Source organism: Podarcis filfolensis (genome assembly GCF_964270895.1).
Source record: "Podarcis filfolensis genome assembly, chromosome: 10".
Classification (NCBI taxonomy): Eukaryota; Metazoa; Chordata; class Lepidosauria; order Squamata; family Lacertidae; genus Podarcis; species Podarcis filfolensis.
This window is the reverse complement of record NC_139612.1, coordinates 31523591-31547465: the sequence shown is the minus strand read 5'-3', so window position 1 is coordinate 31547465 and position 23875 is coordinate 31523591. Positions and strand designations below refer to the sequence as shown.

Genomic DNA, 23875 nt, shown 5'->3' with positions numbered 1-23875 from the left:
TTGCTTTAATTGGAAATGCATATTTTGCATATTTGTTTGACCCGGCAAATTTTAAAGAACGAAATAGGAGAAGCTACCATGGTGCTGTTCCTGGAGCAATTTCACTCTTTCCTGAGCAAACCAAGATCCTTGTTTACAGCAGGGCTGGGGAACCTGTGGCACATGGTTGGGTTCCAGTTTCCATCAGCTCCAGCCAGCACAGCCAGTGGGCAGGGATGACGGGCGCTATAGTCCAGGAATGTCTGAAGCGGGTGGCGCTGTGGTCTAAACCACTGAGCCTCTTGGGCTTGCCGATCAGTAGGTCGGTGGTTCGAATCCCTGCAACAGGGTGAGCTCCCTTTGCTCTGTCCCTTCTTCTGCCAACCTAGCAGTTCGAAAGCATACCAGTGCAAGTAGATAAATAAGTACAGATGTGGCGGGAAGGTAAACAGCGTTTCCATGCACTCTAGTTTCCGTTGCACCAGAAGCAGTTTAGTCGTGCTAGCCGCATGACCCAGAAAGGTGTCTGTGGACAAACGCCGGCTCCCTCGGCCTGAAAGTGAGATGAGTGCTGCAACCCCATAGTCGCCTTTGACTGGACTTAACCGTCCAGGGGTCCTTTACCTTTAACTTTTTATTTCTGGAATGTATGAAGGGCCACGGGTTCCCCAGCCCTCGTTGACACATTTGAAGCAACATGGGTCAGCAACTGCAAAGGAGCAAGTCCCTCTATTGCTATTGACAATTAACAATATTATATACATATACAGTGGTACCTCGGATTACAGACGCTTCAGGTTACAGACTCTGCTAACCCAGAAATGAGAACAGAAATTGTGCAGCAGCACGGTGGCAGCGGGAGGCCCCATTAGCTAAAGTGGTGCTTCAGGTTAAGAACAGTTTCAGGTTAAGAACGGACCTCCAGAACGAATTAAGTTCTTAACCCAAGATACCACTGTACATACACACACATATGCATGCATATATAATAGTGGGGCCACAAGACTCCTGGTTGTTTTTGCTTTAACAGACCTTCACGGCCAGGTGTGCCAACTCTAAGGGGTGGAGGTGTCATCAGCGCCTTCAATATTTCTTAGCAGGGGCCTCAGCGCCCCCAATATTGAGGGGGTGGAGGAGGCCAAACCACCAAGCCAAGTGTGGCACAGCATCAAAGGCAGCCTGCTCCTGAGTGTGAGAGAGGAGCAGCTGTGGTGTTGGGCAAGGCCTTCTCCCAACGATGCACACACAACACATGACACAACACGTGTTACAAAATTCACTGGCATGTCACACATGGACCGCACCGCACTGCTGGCCCCCCAATCTTTGGCTCAAGGCAGCGCCTTTGTTGACGGCTACCTCAAAACATAGCTAAAACAAAACGAAAACATTTGTGGCCTCACAAGGAAACTGTTAAAGGAAACTGTTTTCCATCTCGTTGTGTTCCTTTTCTACAGCAGTTTGAGGAAAGAGCTGTTTTTACCACACCTCTCATCCAGTGGATTTACCTCACGATCCCTTTCTCCTCCTTTTCTCGCACAGTCCCTTTGAAGGACCTGCTCTAAGTCCAGCCACCTCCTCAAGTAAACAGGATCAGAATTAAACCAAGAACCATTCACAAATCCTTAGACAAGAAGTCTGATAGCTATTCTGCTCAAATGGTTAGCACAGAGGGAGTCAACATGGTGCCCCCCCCCCAGATTTCGGAGGAATACAGCTCCCACCAGCCCCAGGCAGTGTGGTCAACAGTCAGGGATGATGGAAGTAGTAGTCTAGCAACATCTGGATGGCACCACATTGCCAATGGTATGTTAAATGATAAACCCAACCTTCCTTCTCTTTGCAGTTTATGAGGAATAAATGTTTCCTAGAATTAGGAATTTACATATGGAGCCTCTATTATATTTTAAGAAAACATAAAAAGTCAATTGTTGCTTATTTGAGGCATGTGCTTTAATTCCTAATTGTCCTGGGAGTGAACGGGTGGTTTAAATTTGCAATCTAATTTAGGTTTACTTTACAATACAACAATAATGTTTCTGGTATGGTCTGGGCTACTAACAGCTCTATAAATATTGGCTTAATGGATTCCAAGTGCAGCAATTTTACTAAGGGACAGATGGACATATACTTTGAGCAATGGATGTTTGCTGACATTCTTTTATAGACATTTATAGACTATTTTATATGTTGCAATCTGCCTTGTTATTTTATGAAGGAGCCTTGTTATTTCATGAAAGAGCAGGTTATCAGTCTTCAAATAAATCAATCAATGAGCAACATCTGTCCTATGAGCTTTCATCCCATTATTATGCAGTGACATACTCACATTCATGTAATCATAGAGCCTTTCTGTTGCAAGTCCCTGTGACAAATTAATATCGGAAGGGAGACAGTGCGGGTACCTCTGAACAAAAATGTCAGGTTGGCGGTCTTCAAGAAGCTTATGCAGCTCTCCTCTTTTACGGAGTTTTCCTCTGATAGATTCAAATCGCGTTAGAGGGATCCTGGGCGGATGACATGAATGCATGTTTTGTGTGGCACACAATGGACAATAAAATCACAGAAAAGCAGAAATTAGGACTAGGACTAGTATGTTTTTTCTAGGGTGGTGTAATCAATATTTTTCCCCTGGTATGTACCATGTTAATTTTGCCTAGCTTAGGATAGAAATCAACATAGAGCTAATAAGATAATTCTTCAAGCATTTCTGCCCGCCAGATGGAACAACCGTCCTTCTCCTCCCCACATGTGTTGTTCTGGGGTTTCCCCGACCCTCCGAAATGAATTGAGGAAGTGCAGGGGGAGAAGAGGAGGGACAGCTCTTCTGAGCTATCGCAAGTCTTTGCTCTGGCTTCTGCTAGTGCACCAGTTGAGTTGAATCCGGCCCTTAGAGTGTTATAAAATTACATGGTAGATGTTGAGGCTTGGAATGGGCAAACATGTCCATTTTGGGTTTCTCTCAGTTTTCTAATCTTAAATTCCACATTTCTGCATCAGTTTGCGATTAAAAAAAAAATCCTCATGAAAATTTGCCAACATTTTAGCGAAAATCTCTCCTGTGTACATTTTTATATGCACATACCAATATACACATGTTTATATGTTATTTTCACTAATATGTGCACCCTTTACCATTGTATAGGCGCTTTTATGTACATTACTTGACTGGAGAACTGCACTGAAAAAGCTGGCTGAGAATATTGGAGGATAGCTGTTCTTCAGTTCGCATCTTGTTTCAGAAAACACAAAGTTGGTTAGCTCACTTTTAAGTGCCAATGGAATAAAGTTTCTCCCCCATTCCTATTTGAGGTACATGAGCCACTGCTAGTCTGTGTAGTACTGGACTAGATAAATAGCCTGAATAAAGCATCTTCCCAAGAACTGAAATTAACATAAATTGTTGTATTATGCCTTCCAATCATTGGGACTTGTTGCAGGGGAAATGTTTCCATGAATTTTGCCCAGGGTTTGAGTCTAGTACCATCTTGTAGCAAATGCCTTTCTATAGCATGCCAACACCAACAGTTTCTTTTTTATATATAAAAAAAGCTTCTAAAGTAATTAACAAGACTCCTTTTTACAGAAACATGGGCCCACTGCTAAGAACACACTGAAAATATATGAAATGCTTCCTTACCTTACTACAGCTGTGAGGCACGGAATATAAACCAGAGCTGCTAAGAGAACCCTCATGGCTTCAGCTGGAAGTGGAAATAAAGCTGGCTTTTCTTCTCTCTATCTCTTTTATATACTTTGCTGGATCACAACCAGCTGTTTGCAGGGTCAGTCAATGACTGCAGGTCAGTTGCTTGGCAGGACATTTGTAATGTGCTGGACAAGGACCCGCCAATTTGTGTAAATACTGCAATCTGTTACAACATGGATGGGGAACCGGTGGCCCTCAGGATGCTGTTGGACTCCAACTCCCATCAACCCCAGCCAGCATCCCCAATAGCCAGGGATGCTGGGAGTTGGAGTTCAGTGACATCTAGGGGACCACACGTTCCCCACCTCTGCACTAGAACACTCAAACAAGGGAGTGATGGAGGCAGGTAGTAGCAGCGCATGTGGTAGAGCTTGACGCTGGTGTGGTTGCTTACCTGAACGGGGCTGAGGTGCCAATAAGGGCCAGACTGTGCAGTTGCACTGACAGGAGTGCTGGATCTGCAGGGATGCTCCCACTGGCGCAACCAACCCACCCCAACCTTGCCACTATCGCCCTGCCCAAACGCTGTCCAAATAAGGAGCAGTGACAGAGGTGGATTTAGGGAAGGACAACTGGTTCACCTGCACTGGTGAGAGGGCGCTGTAGGGGGGCTGAAACAATTACTTATAGTGAAAGTTGAGAGATGTGGATGGGGGTGCCAAATTTAGTTGTGTTGCGCAGGGCGCTATTGAAATTTGAAAGTCTGCCTCTGGTAGACTCTGTTGTAAGGAGGTTGGCTGTGTCTCACCACACATGCCCTAAGAATAATGAGTCTTTTTCAGTGTGGACTAAGTTATTATAAACCAGGTCTTACCATGTCCCCAGGTCTTCCTAGGTGAACCTATGCAATTCAAAGCACTATAGAAAGATGAAGGGTAAATGGGCTCATCTGAAAGATTCAGCACCATAACAAGCAAATTGACCTTTCCTTATTTCAGCTGGGTTTTCTCATTAACTGTTACTGAATTAATTTCATTTAACCTCTCCCCAGGGACGCGGGTGGCGCTGTGGGTTAAACCACAGAGCCTAGGACTTGCCGATCAGAAGGTTGGCGGTTCGAATCCCGCAACGGGGTGAGCTCCCATTGTTCAGTCCCTGCTCCTGCCAACCTAGCAGTTCGAAAGCATGTCAAAGTGCAAGTAGATAAATAGGTACCGCTCTGGCAGGAAGGTAAACGGCGTTTCCATGTGCTGCTCTGGTTCACCAGAAGTGGCTTAGTCATGCTGGCCACATGACCCGGAAGCTGTACGCCGGCTCCCTCAGCCAATAAAGCGAGATGAGCACCGCAACCCCAGAGTCGGTCATGAAGAAGAAGAAGAGTTTGGATTTGATATCCTGCCTTTCACTCCATTTAAGGAGTCTCAAAGCGGCTAACATTCTCCTTTCCCTTCCTCCCCCACAACAAACACTCTGTGAGGTGAGTGGGGCTGAGAGACTTCACAGAAGTGTGACTGGCCCAAGGTCACCCAGCAGCTGCATTTGGAGGAGCAGAGACGCAAACCCGGTTCCCCAGACTACGAGACTACCGCTCTTAACCACTACACCACACTGGCTCTCTCATGACTGGACCTAATGGTCACGGGTCCCTTTATCTTTACCTTTTAACCTCTCCCCAAGGAGGCAGGAGCAAAGCTTGCACTCTAAGGCTGTTTAGACACTATATACCTTTAAACCCCCCTTGAAGCACATTCTTTCCCTCGAAGGATTCTGGTTGCTGTAGTTTACCCCTCACGGAGCAATAATTCCAAGCACCTCATAAACAAACGACAGGGTCCAGAATTCATGGAGAGAAAGAATGTGCTTCAAAGGTACAGTTTGTCTGCAATCCAATTCATCAGTTCAAGTTATTCCTACAAAATGTATCAGGGGTGGGGAACCTCAATTCTGGGGGCCACATTCATCCCTCCAGATAGGCTGTCTCCAGGTTGCTCCTCCTCCTCCTCCTTAGCCACACAGCCTCTCCCCAGGCCATGCCTCTCACTAGCCCTCTTTTGTACCCTCCTGGAGCTCAAGTGCGTCCTTGAACTCTGGCAATGCCTCTTCCTTACCTCTGGTTCTCCCCATCATTGGCATGTGGCCCCCAGAAGGCTGCTTGGAGAGGAATGTGGCCCTCTGAAAAAGCTTCCCTACTCCTGACATATATAACATGGAGTTGAGTAATCCTTGTGTCAAAAGCTGTTGCTCAATGGCTCTGGCCTTCAGCTTGCACATCTAACGCAAGCAGCTTTGCAAAGACCTCAGGCCAAGCCCAGTGAGTAACGGAGACTATACAGGCTCATCCCTTAGGGAAAATGGCTCACTGCCCCACCAAACCCAAACTTGGCCGGCTGCGTGCCTACAACTATAGCCCAAGGGGTAGCATTGTCTATCGCTTCCCTCCTCCTCCCCAGTCTCTCTGTTCCCATTGTAAAACTCAGCAGGGACAAGGATGGGGTCCAAACGAATTTAGTTGCTCTGTTTGTCATTGGCTGTGGCTCCACTTCCTGTTGGCCTCCCTGCCTTGCACTCCAGCAGCCCCAATGGGCCCCAGTGGATGGAGTCACTGCATAACCATTTGGGGACACAACCCAAGTTGAATCAGGATTCAGTCAACACTCACATCTGATCACATGCAGAGGGCTACGTGAATCAGCTCTTGTTCTCTTGCAGACAAAGGTGCAACTACTGTCTGTCTCAAGACTTTCACCTCTGAGAGGCAGAGCATCCTACATTAACTGGTCTTCACCCCCCATCACTCATTAAGGTCCTCAAAAGTCCAGACTCTGGCTATTTTTTCATTGCCTTGATCTCATTAGCCCACTGCAAGGAGACTTTGGCTTGCCAACATAGTCACAAGGTGCAGCAATCTAAGGTCATTGTGATCTGCACTGATAAGACTAGATTAATAGTTAAACTGTGAACCAGAGTTTTTACCCCACAATATATTTAAGTAAGTCCTAAATATGTTCCTTAACAACAAATAAATGTAAATAAGCATTCTGCATCCAGAAATAGCAAAGTGTCATATAAATCAATGTCCAATTTAAGCAGTAGGATTTGCCTAATTGTGCCATGAAATTTGAAACCATCCACTCAGGGTCAAATTAGATGTTAAAGGTGTCTTTGAATCCCATGCTTAAGACTCCCACATATTTTTTAACCAAAAGCAGCCAATGGAGTCCAATTCAGTTCAGGTTTGTGGTACAGGTGTAGGGTGGTTTACATCAGGTATACTAAAACAGCCGCACCTATCCAGAACGGGAACCTGTCACAGTTTAGGGCCAACAAGAATTGCTTGGCTGATGGTTGAACCCTGACTGAAAGCCATGGCTGAGAGCCCTTCAGCTTGTGCCAGAGGGCATAATATGTTACTTGCAATGAATAAACACTTACAGTAGATGACATTTACATAAATGAGAACTGAATATATCCCTCTCTCATGTTACTAGCAAGTGACTATAGCATAAAGCACCATTAGAGCAGAGCCTTTAGAGTAGAGCATGCTAAGGGGAACATTGGGACTGTTTTGGAAAATATGTCTGATTAACCACTGTGCAATCTCAGAACTTCACCTCGGTGTTTTCTGCTGCTTTTGCGCACGAGAGCTATTCCAAGGCAATGCCTGTATTTCTCATCAGCAGACACTCATTCAGTTATCAGGAACATTTCAGGGCTCTTGAGATTCATGATTGTTGCTATGTGGACCATATATATTGCAGCAAGGAGGAGGGAACAGCACACAAAATAGAAGCCAGGCAGCTTCCCTGCTCCATAAGCCTGATTCACTGGGTAGCGAAGAACCGATGTAACTTTCCAAAGTTGTTAGGATGGGCAACGCTTTCCGAACAGTCATTGCTTTCTTCCCATCAGATGCCTGCCAGAAATACATCCTGGGAGACCTTGAAGAGATGCCAATTGATAAAATGTTGGATCTGAGCAGCAGGCAGGTGAGGAGGTTCCCACTGCACATTTGTTCTTTCAGGGAACTGGTCAAATTGTACCTGAGCAACAACAATCTGAATCATCTGCCCTCTGAGCTAGAACAGCTGCAGAACCTACAGATCTTGGCACTGGATTTCAACAATTTCCAAAGGCTTCCCCCGGTGGTGTGCACCTTGAAGCAGCTGTGTATCCTTTACCTGGGCAACAACAGACTCGGAGACCTGCCTGTGGAGCTGCGCCAGCTGCAGAACCTGAAGACGCTCTGGATCGAGTCCAACTGTTTGTATCACCTGCCCAACGTGGTGTGCGAGTTGAAGCAACTCAAGACGCTGCACGCCGGCTCCAATGCGCTGCACTCCCTCCCTGCGCAGCTGTGGTATCTGAAGGACCTGCGCAGCATCTGGCTCTCAGGCAACCTGCTGCCTGAATTCCCCCCCGTGTTGCTTCACATGCCATTCCTGGAAATTATCGACGTCGACCGCAACGTCATCACTCACTTCCCCAGTCTCGTGCACCTGAGCAGCTTGAAGCTGGTGATCTATGACCACAACCCCTGCAGAAACGCACCCAAGGTAGCCAAGGGGGTGCATAGGGTTGGGAGGTGGTCTGAGGAAAGCCCCGAACCTAGGAAACGATCTGGTATGGATAGGGACAAAGGATCTGAGGACATAGACTCCATTCTCCCCCCTCCAGGCCATCTCAGTCTAGCCGAGTGACAAAAATTTCCACTAGAACTTGTAAGTTTGCCGCAGGAGCCTTCTCAGCCAGGGTGTTCATCACCAGATAAAGATGAGAGTATCTGGACTGTGTTTTCACAGGCTGTATAATCCAGTGTAAAGCTGCATGTGTTCGATTTCACTTGATTTCTACAGTATTGTGTGCATGCCCAGCTTGGTGAGTAATTTAAATATCTAGAATTAGCAAGATAAACTCTGAACTGTGACAGCCAGCTAACGTACCCCTTCTGATACCTGCAGCTCTTCTACAGAATTCAGATGGAATAAAACCTAGAAACAAATCTTTGAGAAGGGGGAAAGGAATCCATTTAAAGATATAAATGCAGGTGCCTTGCCTTCTGTAATATTAAAACCAATGCTACAGCACTAGCTCTGTGGTATTAAAGAAATTGTGTGTATTTTGAAGGCAATTTGAAGATATTTTATCCTGCAAATGTATCTAGTACAGCCAAACAGGGAAATTCTTTGCATTTATCCTGGTTTTGTGTGTAAATGAGAACTTTTAAGTTGGGGTTCACCAGTTACAAATCCAGCTACATGGAGCATATCTGCATACCAGCTTGAGCACTGCTCAGGGAAATATAGCATGTAGGGCTAGGAGACATAGTACCCCTAGCATAGTGTTCAGCGCCGTCAGTCTCTGGGGAAGCCATGACTGATAGAAAAGCAAGATTTATAGATATGCCATTAGAATAGTTCGTTTCCATTTAACTATTTTACCCGGTGCTATCCCATTAACGAAGTACTGCAGACCCCATTTTTCAATAGTCAAGCCAATGACCCTCCTAATTTTGAAAATGTAGATATCTCTGTGGTACTTTTTGCTATGTGAATGGTACCACGGACCACCAACAGGGAACCACTGCTTTAGCCCATTACACATGCCTAACAAGAGGATCTATGCAGTTAGTTGTTTTACCTTTTAAATTAAAAGGCGTGAAATATGTTGGCTGTGATCCTAAGTAAAGCTTTATTATTATTTCATTGTGAACTATTTCTCCTCCAACTTATTTCAGAACTCTGAAAGTAGACTACAGCCTACAAAAGCTCATGCCACAAGACATGCAGTCATAGTTAGAGTACCACAGCACTCTATCATTTGCTGCAACCAGTTAATACAGTTACTTCTTCCAGATTTTTTTTTATCATGCCAACTAGAAATTAACTTTTTTTGTCTTGGGGAAGTTATGTACTTGAACCTCCAATTCCAGCAAAAACAGTGAGGGTTCAGATTACTTCCTCCTTGCCGAGATGTGATAAACACACAACTAGCTAAGGTTTAGTGGCCTGTATTATCTTCATGCAATGTTTAATAAAAGAATCACACAGGATGACATTTTTAAATACCAGCAGTAAACTTTGCTTTCATGATCAGCCACCTGCATATTATCTGAATTGTGCTCTCATTGTTTCACATGTATGCATTCGAAGGTCTTTCCAATAAAAAGCGCACACTCCGGTACTATAGCAAGGTAAATGGAAAGTCAAAACAGATTTGAAACTTTTATTATGGGGGACTACAAAGAGGATGGTGGGGAAGTATAGATGTTATACAATAAGAATGACTTGGTCTTTTTGAAACAATATAAGTTAAACCAACAAAAGAATGATCACATGCCAAAGCTCAATATTCCATCCCTTTATTCTTCAAATCGGTCTGAAGCGCACAACGTATTTTGCAAACTTCTGGTCCACATGTTTTTACTGACCACGGAATACTCAACACGGATAACGATCTGGTACTCTTTTCCTGAAAGAATAATCAGAATTCAGTACACACAAATGTTGGAAGGAAAGAAGAGTCTCCAAGTTCATTGCAAGCCTAGAATATTAAGAACCTAAAAGTGTTTGTACATGTTTGTTATTTAGTTCATCAGCAACAGCCTTCTCAGTCTACTCTTAATTGCCCAGGTAATTCCAGAGTAGGTTACAATATTTCAATTCGAAACACTAGCAGACAGAGATAGCTACAAGTCAAGAGGGTAAGACCACCTTTCAGCCCACTACCACAGATGCCTACAAGAGAGTTGGCACCAGCTGTATCTGAGGAGGAGGGAATTCAACAGTCAGACAACCAACACCAAGAAAGACCTCCCTCCTGCACTGCTTATCAGACAATTAATTGCAGCTCCATCAAGAGGGCCTCCCCACAGATCTTCATGTACAAGCTCCCAACACGTTGGATCCCTTTGGCCAAGCCCTTCTGATTATTTTGAATCAGCCAAAAAAGGCAAGTGCCAAGAGGGTATGTTTTCAGTCCCGCTGCTTCAACTCCCTTGGCCACATCCTCAGGCCTCAAAACCTGAAACGGATCCTACTAGACCAAATAGGACACTGATGGCACCTTGATGGGATTATATCCTATATTAGCCGGTAGCATCAAATGTACAACCATAACAAAATTTAGTAAACGTAGAAGCATACCTATTATAAGGAAATTATAGTTCAAATCAATTGTTTTTCTGATGAAGATTGTCTTGCAAGAACTGGAAAAGCTTTGGGTTTTACCTTGGAGCTGCTTTGATAATATCATCGACACGGAGAATCACCTCTGCAGCTTCAGCAGCACTCAGCAAAACTTGCCGTTTCACTTGAAAGCTTTCCACCACTCCCAGAGTTGCCATGTCTGCAATGGTAGCCTCCTTCATGTCTTCAAGAGATTAAAAAAAAAAAAGTTTCTCAGTGTTACTAAGGCAAGCATCCCATTTCCATAGTTGTTTTCCATTTTATATCTTGGCACTATTAAAATGACACTGATTTTAATTAAAGGTCTACACATTTTCAAGTGGAATTTGCATTTAGTGAAATCCAGTCTTACGCCGGATTTTAATTTTCACTGCTGTTGTTGAATGTAAAGCACCCCAAAGCAGCTTCTATTCCCACTGCAAGTGTTTATTAGTCTTAGTAACACAAGTGTGTTTTTTATAAAAATAAAACATACAAATTATATATAAAAATCCTCACCAAGTCCATACGTGGTTTTCCCTTCAATATGAGCAGCTCGAAGCTGGGAAACCAAATCTGCACTGTCATAGCCGGCGTTATCAGCGATGATAGTTGGGAGCTAACAAAATTAAGCAGGCTTGTTAGACAATTTAGCAAAGAACAAACCTGCAAACTACATGCCAGTTGCAAAAATAAATAACAATAATGCACAACACACATATAAGCGCTATTAGTTACTACTGTACTATTGCACTATCCTTACTCAAAATCTGTGTATCCTTGATGCAGAATCTGAATTTGTCAATACTGACAATCTTTGGCAATCCCTCCCATTCACTGAAGAGAAACAAGTTTACAAGAGAATCCCAGATCTCTGCTTAGGTCAGGGCTAGGGAACCATTATCCTTGAGCACTGGCCAGGGCTGATGGAAGGTGGAGTCCAACAACATCTGGAGGGCCACAGTCCTCCATTCCTGGCTCAAGGGAATCCTGCTACAACTGGTTTGGAGAGAGAGAAAACCAACCCATGTTTTAGAAACGCTTAGAAATAACACTATGTAACGTCAGCCAAGCCAAAAGAAACATGGGAAAGGGCCTAGAGGAAGATAGGTAATGTTAGTTCCTTGGTTAACAAGGGCACAAGTTGGTTGCATTGAGCCACAAACCTGAAAACTACCATCTCAAAAGACTTTGCAATGACCAACAACCAGTAAATGTCGTTTGGGTGCTCAGCCTCCTCCTCATAATTACTAGCTTTCCAGAGCACTGTGCTTCGTTATACTGGTAGTAAAAAGAACCAAACACTAGTTTACCGTGCTCAAGGCCTTAGCGAATGACTCCATTGCTACAGATTCCTTGCCTGGTGTTCTCTTTGCAAGCTCCCAGACAGCATTAGCCATTAACATCTCTGAGCAGCCTATGAGTTAGGAAACAAACAGACACCTTGTAACCAACCTGAGCAAGTATTAAAGTTAATCTTTCAATTGCTGGAGTTAAAATAAGAACACTGTATATTTACCTCCACCATACACCGTTCTAGTATCTTTTACAGTCTGGGCAAGAACACACAGTGCATCATGCAGAGATCTTTCTGCTTCATCTATGATCTGTTGTGTTGCACCACGCAGAACTACGGTGCATGCTTCACCTAAAAGGTATTAAAAGGTAAGGAAAAGCAATAAAAATATTTCCAACAAAATCCTGTCTCCTACATAGCGATATATAAAAGGACACCGAACCTGCTGCCCTGCTGTCTATCAAGCCAAATCCTAAAGCCGTATAGTGGTGACTGGTTGTTATTATTATTTTTATTAATTATTGTTAAAATATGTGTACCACCCTTCATCTGCAGATCTCAGGGCAGTTCACAACATAAACACACTAAATAAAAGCATAAAAACAAGAAACAACAACAAACCAATAAACCACCCTCCCCCCACTAGATGAACTGAGCTACTAGAGATAGTTACTCTGTAGCTGCTCTTGTTGCATATTCAGGCATTTCCCTTTGCATACTAGCAAAAGGTGTTATTCTGTCTCTAGGTGGTAGAGGTGCTGGGGTCATTGCTCTTTCCATGAGTGGGTAACATATGAGCATTGCTGCTAACCACCATCCCTGATAGTTTCCAGGGACGTGCCTGTTGTTTTTAAAATTTTCAGACTGTGGGTATCTTCTCCTCCCTTCCTGGGGAAAAGCATGAATGCAAGGTGGCAGCTGCTCCACAGACATAGCAGTAGACGGTAGTTGGTGCATATGATTTTTCTGTCCAACATTGAGAAGCAAAACCTACCCATGGCAACTCCAGAGAAATGAAGAAGTTTATCTTCACCAATCATGACTTCTTCAATCAGCTTGCAGCTTCCTAGCTTTACCAATTCTGGATGGTCAAAAGTTGAAGCAATTTCACCACCTGAGAATGAATGCAACTTTGTGTAAGCCTTTTCCTCCCACAAGTGTACAATAGTTTTAGTAACTGTTTGCTTAGTAGACATACAAACCTGAACTTTGAAAAGAAGTTTATGAAAAGAAGTATGAGCAGATGTTCATCAGTCTCTGTGTGTGTGTGTGTGTGTGTGTGTGTGTTTTGTTTTAAAGGAACTACTATGCTGATATGCCACTTACTATCATTGTGCGAAAAAAAGTTAAAAAATGTATTGGTAGCCAATTTCACCTCTCATAGTTCGCCCACAAGCAGCAAAGAAGCTGGGTTCTTTCCCGAATAGCTAAGAAAGAAATCAGATTTACAGTATGTTGTAAAAAAAATGAAGTGTAGGAGTAGGAGTTCAGATCCTTTGTTCAGTGGATAGTACTTTGCCATCAAGGTAAGGTATTTACTATGTGATTCCTGGTTATTACTGGCATGTTTTTTTCTGGTGCTGCTGATTTACTTTTATTAAGCAATTGTATTGTTGTTGTTATTTTACTGTACCACATTCTGGGATCCCTTGTGTAACAAAAGGCAGGTTAAAAATAATTCTGTACCTGTAACAAGAGCTAGACGTTCAACTCCAGCAAAATCTGCATGTTCAATAGCCATAACACCAGCAGCAGCAAACATCTGTTCTGGGTAGTTATAGATCAATTGTCTGTAATAAGAAAAGGTGCTCATAATAATGTGGCAGGAAACATATCTTAATTTATCTCAACAAAAACTTCCATAGTGCTTAACAGTACAATGATTTTTAAACATTGTGTATGACTTTTAACTGTTAATGACTAGTGACCAAGCTTTTTTTCTTGGGTTCAAGAAGCTTTCACCCATGGTATGGCAGGCAGCAGCAGCAGATACGAGGAAGGAGTGATGTGGGAATTTCTGAGCACCTTGCACCAGAATGCTGTTTCCTCACACTAAACTACAGTTTGTTTTAAGCTGTGGTTTAAGGTGATGTGTGAACTGTGCCACTATGTAGTTACAGGCTTGTCAGCAGAGGCTCTGAAGGGTCAATCAGCATGTTCCGAACATCCCTCAGAATAATACATACCTGTTGATAAAGCAGTTTATTCCATGCTTCAGAATACGTTCAACCTTCTCCTTCATTTTCTCTTTTTCTGCTTGTTCAATTTCTGCCACCTTTGCTGTGGAATCCACTCTTACACGGGAGCCAAATATCTAAGAAATAAATATGGCAATATTAAGCAATAGCTCAACTGCTTTGACTACACCAGGATTTGCACCACAAAAATTACACACCTTAATTTTATCAGTATCCATGCCAGTATTTGCGATAAGGATTTTTGCATTTTCAATCCTTTTTGGCTGGTTGACTCCAATTTTTTTATCCAACAGAAAACCTAAAATGAAGAAGAATCAGACTTTTGTTATAGCAGCAAGGATTATCGGGCATATTTTATGAAACTGAACAGGTTGCCTGGGTCTCTTTTCACTCAAACAGTCATAGGAATAGACTCAAACACTTAGCTGAATAAAACAAAGCAGTATCCCCCCACCCAAATCATATGAAGCATCAAGGAACACATAAGGCAGACCAAAATGAAACAGTAATAGAATCAGAAGATACTTAGCTTCTTAAATGTAGATAATTTGAGGCTACTTCAGATGCTTAATTCGTACAATACGTTATTAAGTGACCCAAGTGCATAAATATGAAAAGGTTTCTCTCAGAATGGGCAAACATTCAGTTTACATAGGTACCGTATTTTTCGCACCATTGGACGCACTTTTCCCCCCTTAAAAAGTAAGGGGAAATGTCTGTGCGTCTTATGGAGCGACGCCAGCAAGAACCGCTGCTGCCGACAAGCTCTGCGCAGCTCTCCCTTTAAAGCAAGAGCTGCATAGAGTGTGTCTGCGACTCTGGCTGGGTTTACAGGGAGGCGGGAGGAGGGACTGCCGTCTGTCCCTCCTTCCGGCTCATTGTAAACCCAGCAAGAGCCGCGGCTGCTGAGCTGAGCCGGGGAGGAGGGAGGGAAGGGGATTCCGTTGGTCCCTCCCTCCTCCGTGGCTCGCTTTGAAGCAGCAAAGTGGGAGGGAAGCCGCTTACACCCGTGTAAGCAGCTCCTCTCCCACTTTCCTGCTTCAAAGCAACTACGGAGGAGGGAAGGAAGGGGACCCATGGATCCTCCTCGCTGCTCGAGGCTGCAGCGGATTCCCTCCTCCCGGGCTCCCTTTGAAGCAAGAAAGTGGGAGGGGAGCAGCTTACACTCGTGTAAGCAGCTCCTCTCCCACTTTCCTTCATCAAAGCAACTACGGAGGAGGGAAGGAGGGGACCCATGGATCCTCCTCGCTGCTCGAGGCTGCAGCGGATTCCCTCCTCCTGGGCTCCCTTTGAAGCAGGAAAGTGGGAGGGGAGCAGCTTACATTCGTGTAAGCAGCTCCTCTTCCACTTTCCTGCTTCAAAGTGGAGGGAATCCCCTCCGTGGCTTGCTTCGAAGCAGGGTGCGGGGGTTCAGTGGGGAAAGAGGGTAGGAAATAGATGCTGGGCAGGAAGACTTTGACCACTGGAAAGTCCACCTCAGCCTCCCCAGATTTCCACTGAGACAGCCAGGCATGGCCATAAGAGCTGGAAACTTGCATGGGCTGTTTATTTAAAGACGAAAACATGCACTCATGTGAAAGAAATCCTCCCAGGTTCCTGGACACAATCCACACTTGATATTCACACAAGGTTACATGGATGGCATTGGCAACTGGAGGAGCAGCATGGTTAAAGAGCAAGTCCTGGTTTCAAGCTTAAGATCAGCTCTTTCGTGGTGGCCTCAAACAACCCTTTAGCTGCAAGGGGAATCCCTCCCTTAATTCAGGATGCTACAGTCTACACATGCTGTGGCTGCCTGCCCTTTTCCCTGAGCTGTAAAAGCACCTTCAAGAGGGTGATGGGAGGTGACACAGTCATCTTCCAGATGTGCAAAGAACCACCCTCGCCACACTAAATGTGACAGCAAGCCTCACACCCAGATCTGAAGCATTAATGGGAACCTAGGAAGCTGCCTTATAAGGAGTTGGATCCACTACTCCATCTAGCTTAGTAATGTCAACACTGACTGGTAGCAGTTTGCCAGAGTTTCAAGCCTGGAGAGGCTGGGGATTGAACGTGTGGTGTTCTGCATGCAAAGCCACTGAGGTTACAGCTGTTCCCTTTAAAAACAAACTAAGATTGTAGTCCCCATGGTTCTGAAGAAAGGGCTAATTTAAACATGAACAGAGGGACCTTCCCTGTACCATGCCAGGACCCCTGAGCCCATTTAGCTCAGTTTTGTCTTCACTGATGGGCAGAGGCTCACCTGGGTTTCAGGAGACACACCTTCAGTCCTACCTGGAGAAGCTTTCAAGGACTGAACTTGGGATCTTCTCCATGCTCTCCCCATTGAGCTATGATAGTTCCCTCTCTTCTCCTCCCCTCCTCCTATGCAGGAGGCCTATCTCGGCTTGTCATTATAATGTATATATGTCAAGGGCTTTGAGATGCATACAAAATCAGGCTCAGCATTATTAACTGGACTTAGATAAGCCATGGTTCCCCTTCCTTCCCTCCTCTGAGGCTCACTTTAAAGCAGCAAAGCGGACAGGAGCCACCCGCTCCCGCTTTGCTGCTTTAAATAGTTTAGTACAACATTTGATTCAGAATATTTTTTTTCATGTTTTCCTCCTCTAAAAACTAAGTGCGCCTTATGGTCAGGTGCGCCCTATGGAGCGAAAAATACGGTAATCCTGTGATCTAAAACCATTCAGGAAGCAATGTAAACATGATCCACTTACGCTTCACATCTATGGGAATAGCTTTCGGAGGCCCTTCTCTGCATGCAAAATATTACTTTGGAACTTGCCTTCAAAATTTTACCAAGGCTAATAGAAATATGCAAATACTGGCTGCACTAATATATCACAGTAAGCCATAACCCATCTTGTTCCTTCCATTTTCAGCGCTATATCTGAACCAGTGATTGTTTGTTTCGCTCCTACAAACCAGTGAGCAGTAAGCAAAGAAGAAAATTTGGTTACAGATCAGTTTATTTAGAGTGAAACAAACTACGATCCCTGGTTTGGGCATAATACTAAGGCAGAAATTGTGAGCTAGTTTTCTCCCAGTGCAAGCCTGTAGGAATAAAGCAGGCACTATTTTGTTTGTGAACACTGTCTGGTGTTATGGCTTACATGACAGTAAACAATGATTTTTAAACTGGCTTAGTGGAAAGCCTGCTATTTTATCTTCATAGTAAGCAATGACAAGGTTCCTTGCTTTGACATAATTTACTGAATTGTTACCAGTAAGCAAAATTATACCTTCATCCAAGTAGGAGTCTATTAGACTTCCTCCTAGTTTCTTGATGATATGAATAGCTTCCAGATTACCAGATCCCTTCAGCCTAAGGACAGCATCTACTGCAAGTTTTGCAAAGTGATCTTTATGATGAGTAAGCAATTTTGAAGAGAGTGTGGTTTCTGCAATATTCATCAAGTCTTTGTGAAATGAAGCTTCATTTCCCCTGAAAAGCAGAAAAAGTAAACTTAAAAGCACATCTTGGATCATCACTAAAATATATGGCCTTGATCCAGAGAACCACACAGCAAAGTTCTGCATATAATTGCAAGGCTCCTGACACTCCACTTTCGAACAACAACCACCCACCTACACCAACCTAACAAGCCGCTACCCAAACTTGGAAGACATCATCTTCAAATGTTAAGAATGTTAAGAACAAAAATACTGTGAGCCCATGCAGATGCCTAACAGCATGTGCTGCACTATTTGTATTTTAGAAAAATGTAAAAGTGTATTTTCACATAAAGAAAATACCCAATGTTTCATCTGCATACTGATGAGACTAAATTAATCCATGAATCATGGATTTTATTTTTTCAAATGCAGAACCTCCTCAGCAATTAAAATCCATGAATAAACAGCCGTACAATAGGGTTTTGCCTCATTAATGTGCCAGTCCTTCCTTTCCCTCTGTATCTAGCACATTTTTGAACTCTGGTATAAATCAAAGTTTTGCAACACAGGTCAATTTTTTCTAATACAAGACAATTTTATTCAAAATGTAGAATAATGTCCTAGAACACTGTCCTATCCAGGTGTGAAGAAGTCTTGTTCACTAGGACAAGAGAATCTAGAACAGGGAGGCTATTCTTTCCATAATAGCCACTGTAAAATATTTAAAGTAGTTGGAAAAATAGAAAACTAAGGAGGGAAGAAGCCATTTGCATCAGACACAATTGTCTTTTAAAAATGTTTTTCAGAAATAAATACAGCAATATCTAAAATAATATACTGCAGAATTCCGAATGTTTTTAATCTGTTGTGAGCCGCCCAGAGTGGCTGGGGAAACCCAGCCGGATGGGCGGGGTATAAATAAATTAGTAGTAGTAGTAGTAGTAGTAGTAGTAGTATGCTCAGGATAAATTTCAAGACTATTTTGCTTATTGGTAGAATATTACAACGAATTGTGTGTTTCAAATAGCAGGAAACACTTCTTTAAGTGCAAGCACCATTCAGCTCTTAACGCTACTTTCCTTTTTTGTTTGGCTACACACACCTGCCATTAGTTACATGATATTGGACCATAACAATCTGAGAGACAAATGCCTGTTGTCTGTGACTAGAACTAACCCATGATCCACAGCAGATTTCACCAAAGCTTCTCTTGCTGCTTTTGTGGCTTCTCTCCAACCCGCAATAATGGTCTGAGGGTGGATTTTTCTGGCAATCAATAATTCTGCCTCCTAGAAAAATAAAAGCATTTAGTTTATCTTAATGCAGTTGCAAGTAAAACAGTAACTTCAAGTGTGCTTTCCGGCAAACACATGCCACTTTCTTGTCCCTTTTTTCAGTTGTTTCAATGATATAACAGCTTAAATAAGATTACCTGGAATCTTCAACAAATAAAAACTCCCTAATTTTTTTTATTAGTATACCTTGGTATACTAATAAAATAAGGTATTAGTATACCTTTATTATTATTATTATTATTATTATTATTATTATTAGAATACCTTATACAGGGCACGCGTGTGGCGCTGTGGGTAAAACCTCAGCGCCTAGGGCTTGCCGATCGCATGGTCGGCGGTTCGAATCCCCGCAGCGGGGTGAGCTCCCGTCTTTCGGTCCCAGCTCCTGCCCACCTAGCAGTTTGAAAGCACCCCTAAGTGCAAGTAGATAAATAGGTACCGCTTTATAGCGGGAAGGTAAACGGCGTTTCCGTGTGCTGTGCTGCTGCTGGCTCGCCAGAGCAGCTTTGTCACGCTGGCCATGTGACCCGGAAGTGTCTCCGGACAGCGCTGGCCCCCGGCCTCTTAAGTGAGATGGGCGCACAACCCTAGAGTCGGACACGACTGGCCCGTACGGGCAGGGGTACCTTTACCTTTACTTTATACCTTATACATATTCTATAAAGTTAGCTATATTAGTTTGTTGCAGCAAAAAAACTTCAACTTAGCATTTCAGCATACCTTTTCAGTGTTTTAAAAAATGGAACTATTTATTACCCTTAGCAATTCAGCTGCCAGAACAGTTACTGAAGTAGTTCCATCTCCAACTTCGTCATCTTGAACCTTGGACATATCTGTGAGGAGAACATTACCACATAAGCTTTAATATTGAAATAGCATGTTAGTATTCTAAACGGCTATACAGAAATCAGAGATAAAAACAGGATCTCTCTAACTGCATTGTCATACTACAGACAAGGCTGTATGTGCCCAGGATATGGCACTATGTCATGAGAAGCAATTACAGCATTATCCAATGCTTACGCAGCACCATCCAGCTTTTTCTTTACGTCTAAGTTTGACTGCTTTGGTTCAAGAACCAGCATGATGTGGTGAATAATGTCAGACTGGGAACACAGTGTAGTTTTCACAGGAAGCAGACAATCTACAATCTTTTAATTTAGCAAAATAAAATATCCCCGTAATGTATTTAGTCAAACATACCAACCAAAACCTTGGCTGCAGGGTTGTCCACTCCAATAGCTTTTAAGATAGTTGCCCCATCATTGGTTACTGTCACTGTGCCTTCTCTTCCAGTACTAAGGAGAATCTTGTCCTGAAGGTCCATATTTGAAGATATTAAATATTTGACTCAAAAGTGGTAGCAGTGACAAAAACAATGTATTTCAGAAATTACAAATAACTTACCATGCCCTTAGGTCCCAAAGTGCTTTTAACTAGATCTCCAATGGCAATAGCCCCAACAAAAGATGACTGGAATAAAAAAGGGGAAATTATAAATATGACCCCAAGCAGAATAAGCTCAAGTTTCTTTTATAGCAAAACATATACAGGTGCAACTACAGTTCTAGATATCAAGTGTCAATGAATATTAGACTTGCCAAACGGGCTGTCTCTGCTCTCTCTTCATCAGCACCAGCCTTGAAGATATTCACAGGTGCTAGAGATAAGGATGCCTGAAATAATAGGAAACAAAATGCCAATTAGCATATAGTAAAGACTTAATTTTCAAATAACAATTTTACACCTTGCCATCCACTTACTATGAGTGTTATGTGATTTCTGAATTGCTCACATTGTGACTATTGCTCCTTTCAGGCATGATGATCACTTATAAATCCTACACACTAACAGGTACAAGAGCAATAAGTTCTGCCTCCCAGATCACCACTGTCATCGCCCTTCATGAGTCTGAAGTGGACAGCATTTTCTATTTGGGGGTTAGGGTGGAGGCTGACAGTGTGATTTAAAGTATGAACCAACCCAGACCCTGCAATCATCATCTGAGGTGCTTCTTTGAGTGCCTCCCCAAGAGGTCTGGAGGGTGGCAGCACAAGATCAGGTTTTTTCTGCAGTGGCTTCCCATTTGTGGAACGCTCTTCACAAGGAGTCCACCTGGTGCTTTCATCACACATCTTTAGGTGCCCAGCAAAAATGTTACTCTGTAACCAGGTCTTGGGCTGATTTAACATTCTATGGCCTTTTAAATGTGTTTGCGGGAGAGAAGCAATTGGTTTGTTTTTGTTTTATTATGTATTTTGTGTTCTCATTTTGTTTTGTTTTTTTAATGTTGTCAACTGCCCTGTGGTCATCAGGTGAAGAGCGACATACAAATTTAATAAATAATAAGCCTCAATGAGTAGAAGCACTTCATCCAATTTGTGGAGGGCAACAGTATGGTGATGTTTGGGGAATGAGCTGAGCATGCTTGTCCCTCCTCAGGTGTAAAATGTACACACAAATCGAACAACCAAACAAGAGCTTACAGCTGCAGAACAGCGATGAGGAATATCTTGACCTCAGGCCAAATAACACCCACACGGCCCACCAAGCCATTCTGGTCAAGCCGCACGAGAATGTCTCGTACCTGCTATTGTCAAGTGTGGGGCAGCTAAAGACACACTGTCTGCAAAGCTTCACAAGCTCTGATCATCAGGTCTTGCAAAGTGCTGTGCATAGGACTAGACCCGCCAATCAGACGGCTGCTAGTTCTTGCAGAATGCCACACACCTGGCATCGACAGGCTCAACGATCAGACAGCGCTCAGCACTTTACGTGCCTCTCTGCCTTTGCTGCTTGGTTTCAAACAACAAGGGCAAATACGGGTAGTCTTGCCCACCTGTCAAACTTGGGGAAGGAAACAAGGATGTGGTCCACCCACCAAATCCAGGCCCCCCACCCCTGCTGCAGAATGCAACGTAAACTGTGGTGCAAATCACTACAGTGGTACCTCGGGTTAAGAACTTAATTTGTTCTGGTGGTCCGTTCTTAACCGGAAACTGTTCTTAACCTGAAGCACGACTTTAGCTAATGGGGCCTCCCACTGCCGCCGCGCCGCCGGAGCACGATTTCTGTTCTCATCCTGAAGCAAAGTTCTTAACCCGAGGTAATATTTATGGGTTAGCGGTGTCTGCAACCTGAAGTGTATGTAACCTGAAGCATATGTAACCCGGGGTACCACTGTACATCGAAATTTAAGAAAAAGGGCGGTGTGTGTGATATGCGACGCCGGAGGCATGGCAGCAGCCAGGCTCCGTGAAAGGAGTCTTCACACAGATCCCCAATGAACTCGGGAGGCGACGGGACTCTCCTTCCTTGGAAGATTTTGAATAATAAAAGGAAGCTCTACGCGAGATTCCTGCCTTGCAGGGGGTTGGGCTAGATGACCTTCGGGGTCCCGTCCAACATTATGAAGTGACTGCATGGAACTACAACCAAGAGGCCTCTCCGGAGTCCCGCCCCCCCCCCCCGAGCTGCGGCTTCCTTTGTCTCTGGCGCTGGCTGCCTTTAAGCGCCGCCTGCGCACCGAAGGGAGAGGGAGGCGACCCTTCCTCCTCGGGCCGAGGAAAGGCGACGGGGACGGCCTGAAGGCCCCAGCATCCTACCCACCGTGGACGGCGCCGCCCAAGTAGAGAGCGGGGCCCAGGGGCCTCTCCATCCCCGGCCGTTGCCGGCAGGGCGTCACCGGCTCCCCTCCCCTCCCCCTTTCCGGTAATTCTGGAACCTTCGGTTCCCTTCCCCCTCTCAGCCACGCCGGGCTCCGGCTCCCCCTCAGCGAAGAGGGACGTAGGGGATGGGATTATTAGACTCGAGGCTCACCATGTTGACGGCGCGGTCGGGCTTCCAGGCCGCTACTCGAATCTTCCCAGCCGCCTCGTGCCCGGAGCCGCAGCTGCGCGTTCGAGCGGATTCAACGAACACCGGAAATGACGCTCGCCGCCGGGGAAAGGAAGGGCAGAGCGCGCTCGTTGCATGCCGGGAAGTGTAGTTCCCCCCCCCACCAGCGGGTTCTTTATACCTCTGCGTAGCAGGTTGGAGCGTAGCCAGGGATCGGCACGAGCTTGTAATGTAACGGGTGGAGATGGGTTTTCAGATCTAGCTGCTACAGCGGCAAGAATATTACTCGCCCCAAAATGGAAAGAAGCAGAAGTCCCAGCAAAGGAAGAATTGGGTATAAAAACTTATGGAGTATGCAGAAAGATTTCTTGAAGCAACAACAGCTTGAAGCAGCTGTTAGTTCTGGGTATAGCAGTCTCACACAGTGGTATCTATATTTTTTTTAATTAGGCAAAACCGAAGGTTCTAAATACTGTACTGGGTTGCCACAAATGTCAGAGACCTGGACTTCAAGATGGGAGATAGTGGTTAGGAACCCTTCTGATCTGGCCCAATTTAAACTATCAACAAAAATAATGGCCAGGAGCTATTAACAGATTCCACCATTTAAAGGTGGAGAAGGAAAACTTGCATTTTTGAACGGTCCTACACAAAACAACACTCTCTATAGAAACGACAAAGGGAGTTCACCGTAGTTTTAACCCAGCCTTCAAGTTTCTCTGCTCAAGAACTAGCTAGGTTTGGTGGCTTTCGATCCAAAACAGGAGAGACTATTTGAATAACTAATTAATGTGATGTGTACTCAAAATCAGATTATCTTTACAGTTGACTTGACTGTAAGAAAAAGTTCAAAATACAAACACCTGAAAACACCCTTCTCCCATCCACTCAAGAAGCACTGAACACTTACATAGTAAAAATCAATATTTTATTGCCATGCTACAATTCGTATGAAGCTGGCACTGGTGAGGGGATGTTTTCAATATTACATAATACATTTTGAAACTGACATCATCTGGTAAGCTCAATGACAAAGCACGCCAAAATTAAATGGTAGT

General features: G+C 44.1%; 2 protein-coding genes across 3 annotated transcripts; one reads left to right on the top strand and one right to left on the bottom strand.

The window, feature by feature from the left end:
• Positions 1-7416: 7416 nt before the first annotated feature.
• On the top strand, positions 7417-8452 carry LRRC10 (leucine rich repeat containing 10). The gene has a single exon (XM_083573560.1). It carries the CDS (start codon positions 7495-7497, stop codon positions 8323-8325), a length of 831 nt encoding a protein of 276 aa, XP_083429686.1. The 5' UTR covers positions 7417-7494; the 3' UTR covers positions 8326-8452.
• A 1384-nt stretch (positions 8453-9836) lies between these two features.
• CCT2 (chaperonin containing TCP1 subunit 2) lies at positions 9837-22915 on the bottom strand. Of its 2 annotated transcripts, none has more exons than XM_083573558.1 (16): positions 22800-22915; positions 20582-20656; positions 20388-20453; positions 20184-20295; positions 19737-19813; positions 18862-18974; positions 17532-17734; positions 14484-14584; positions 14275-14402; positions 13775-13878; positions 13083-13202; positions 12311-12439; positions 12105-12208; positions 11311-11410; positions 10855-10996; positions 9837-10096 (listed from the first exon to the last, which is right to left on the bottom strand). In XM_083573558.1, the coding sequence occupies exons 1-16, from the start codon at positions 22800-22802 to the stop codon at positions 10066-10068; spliced, it is 1608 nt and encodes a 535-aa protein (XP_083429684.1). In that variant the 5' UTR covers positions 22803-22915; the 3' UTR covers positions 9837-10065. The 2 variants fall into 2 exon arrangements, with proteins under 2 accessions (XP_083429684.1, XP_083429685.1); XM_083573559.1 differs by lacking the exon at positions 22800-22915 and adding an exon at positions 22507-22693.
• Between the last annotated feature and the right edge of the window lie 960 nt (positions 22916-23875).

Excerpts from the sequence above, each read along its gene's own strand:
- LRRC10 (XM_083573560.1), top strand. The coding sequence starts at position 7,495 with ATGGGCAACGCTTTCCGAACAGTCATTGCTTTCTTCCCATCAGATGCC.
- CCT2 (XM_083573558.1), bottom strand. Across the intron at positions 14,585-17,531 it reads AGACTCCTACTTGGATGAAG|GTTTTCTGTTGGATAAAAAA; the intron begins GTATAATTTTGC and ends TCTTCATTTTAG. Across the intron at positions 13,879-14,274 it reads ATAAACTGCTTTATCAACAG|ACAATTGATCTATAACTACC; the intron begins GTATGTATTATT and ends TTCTTATTACAG.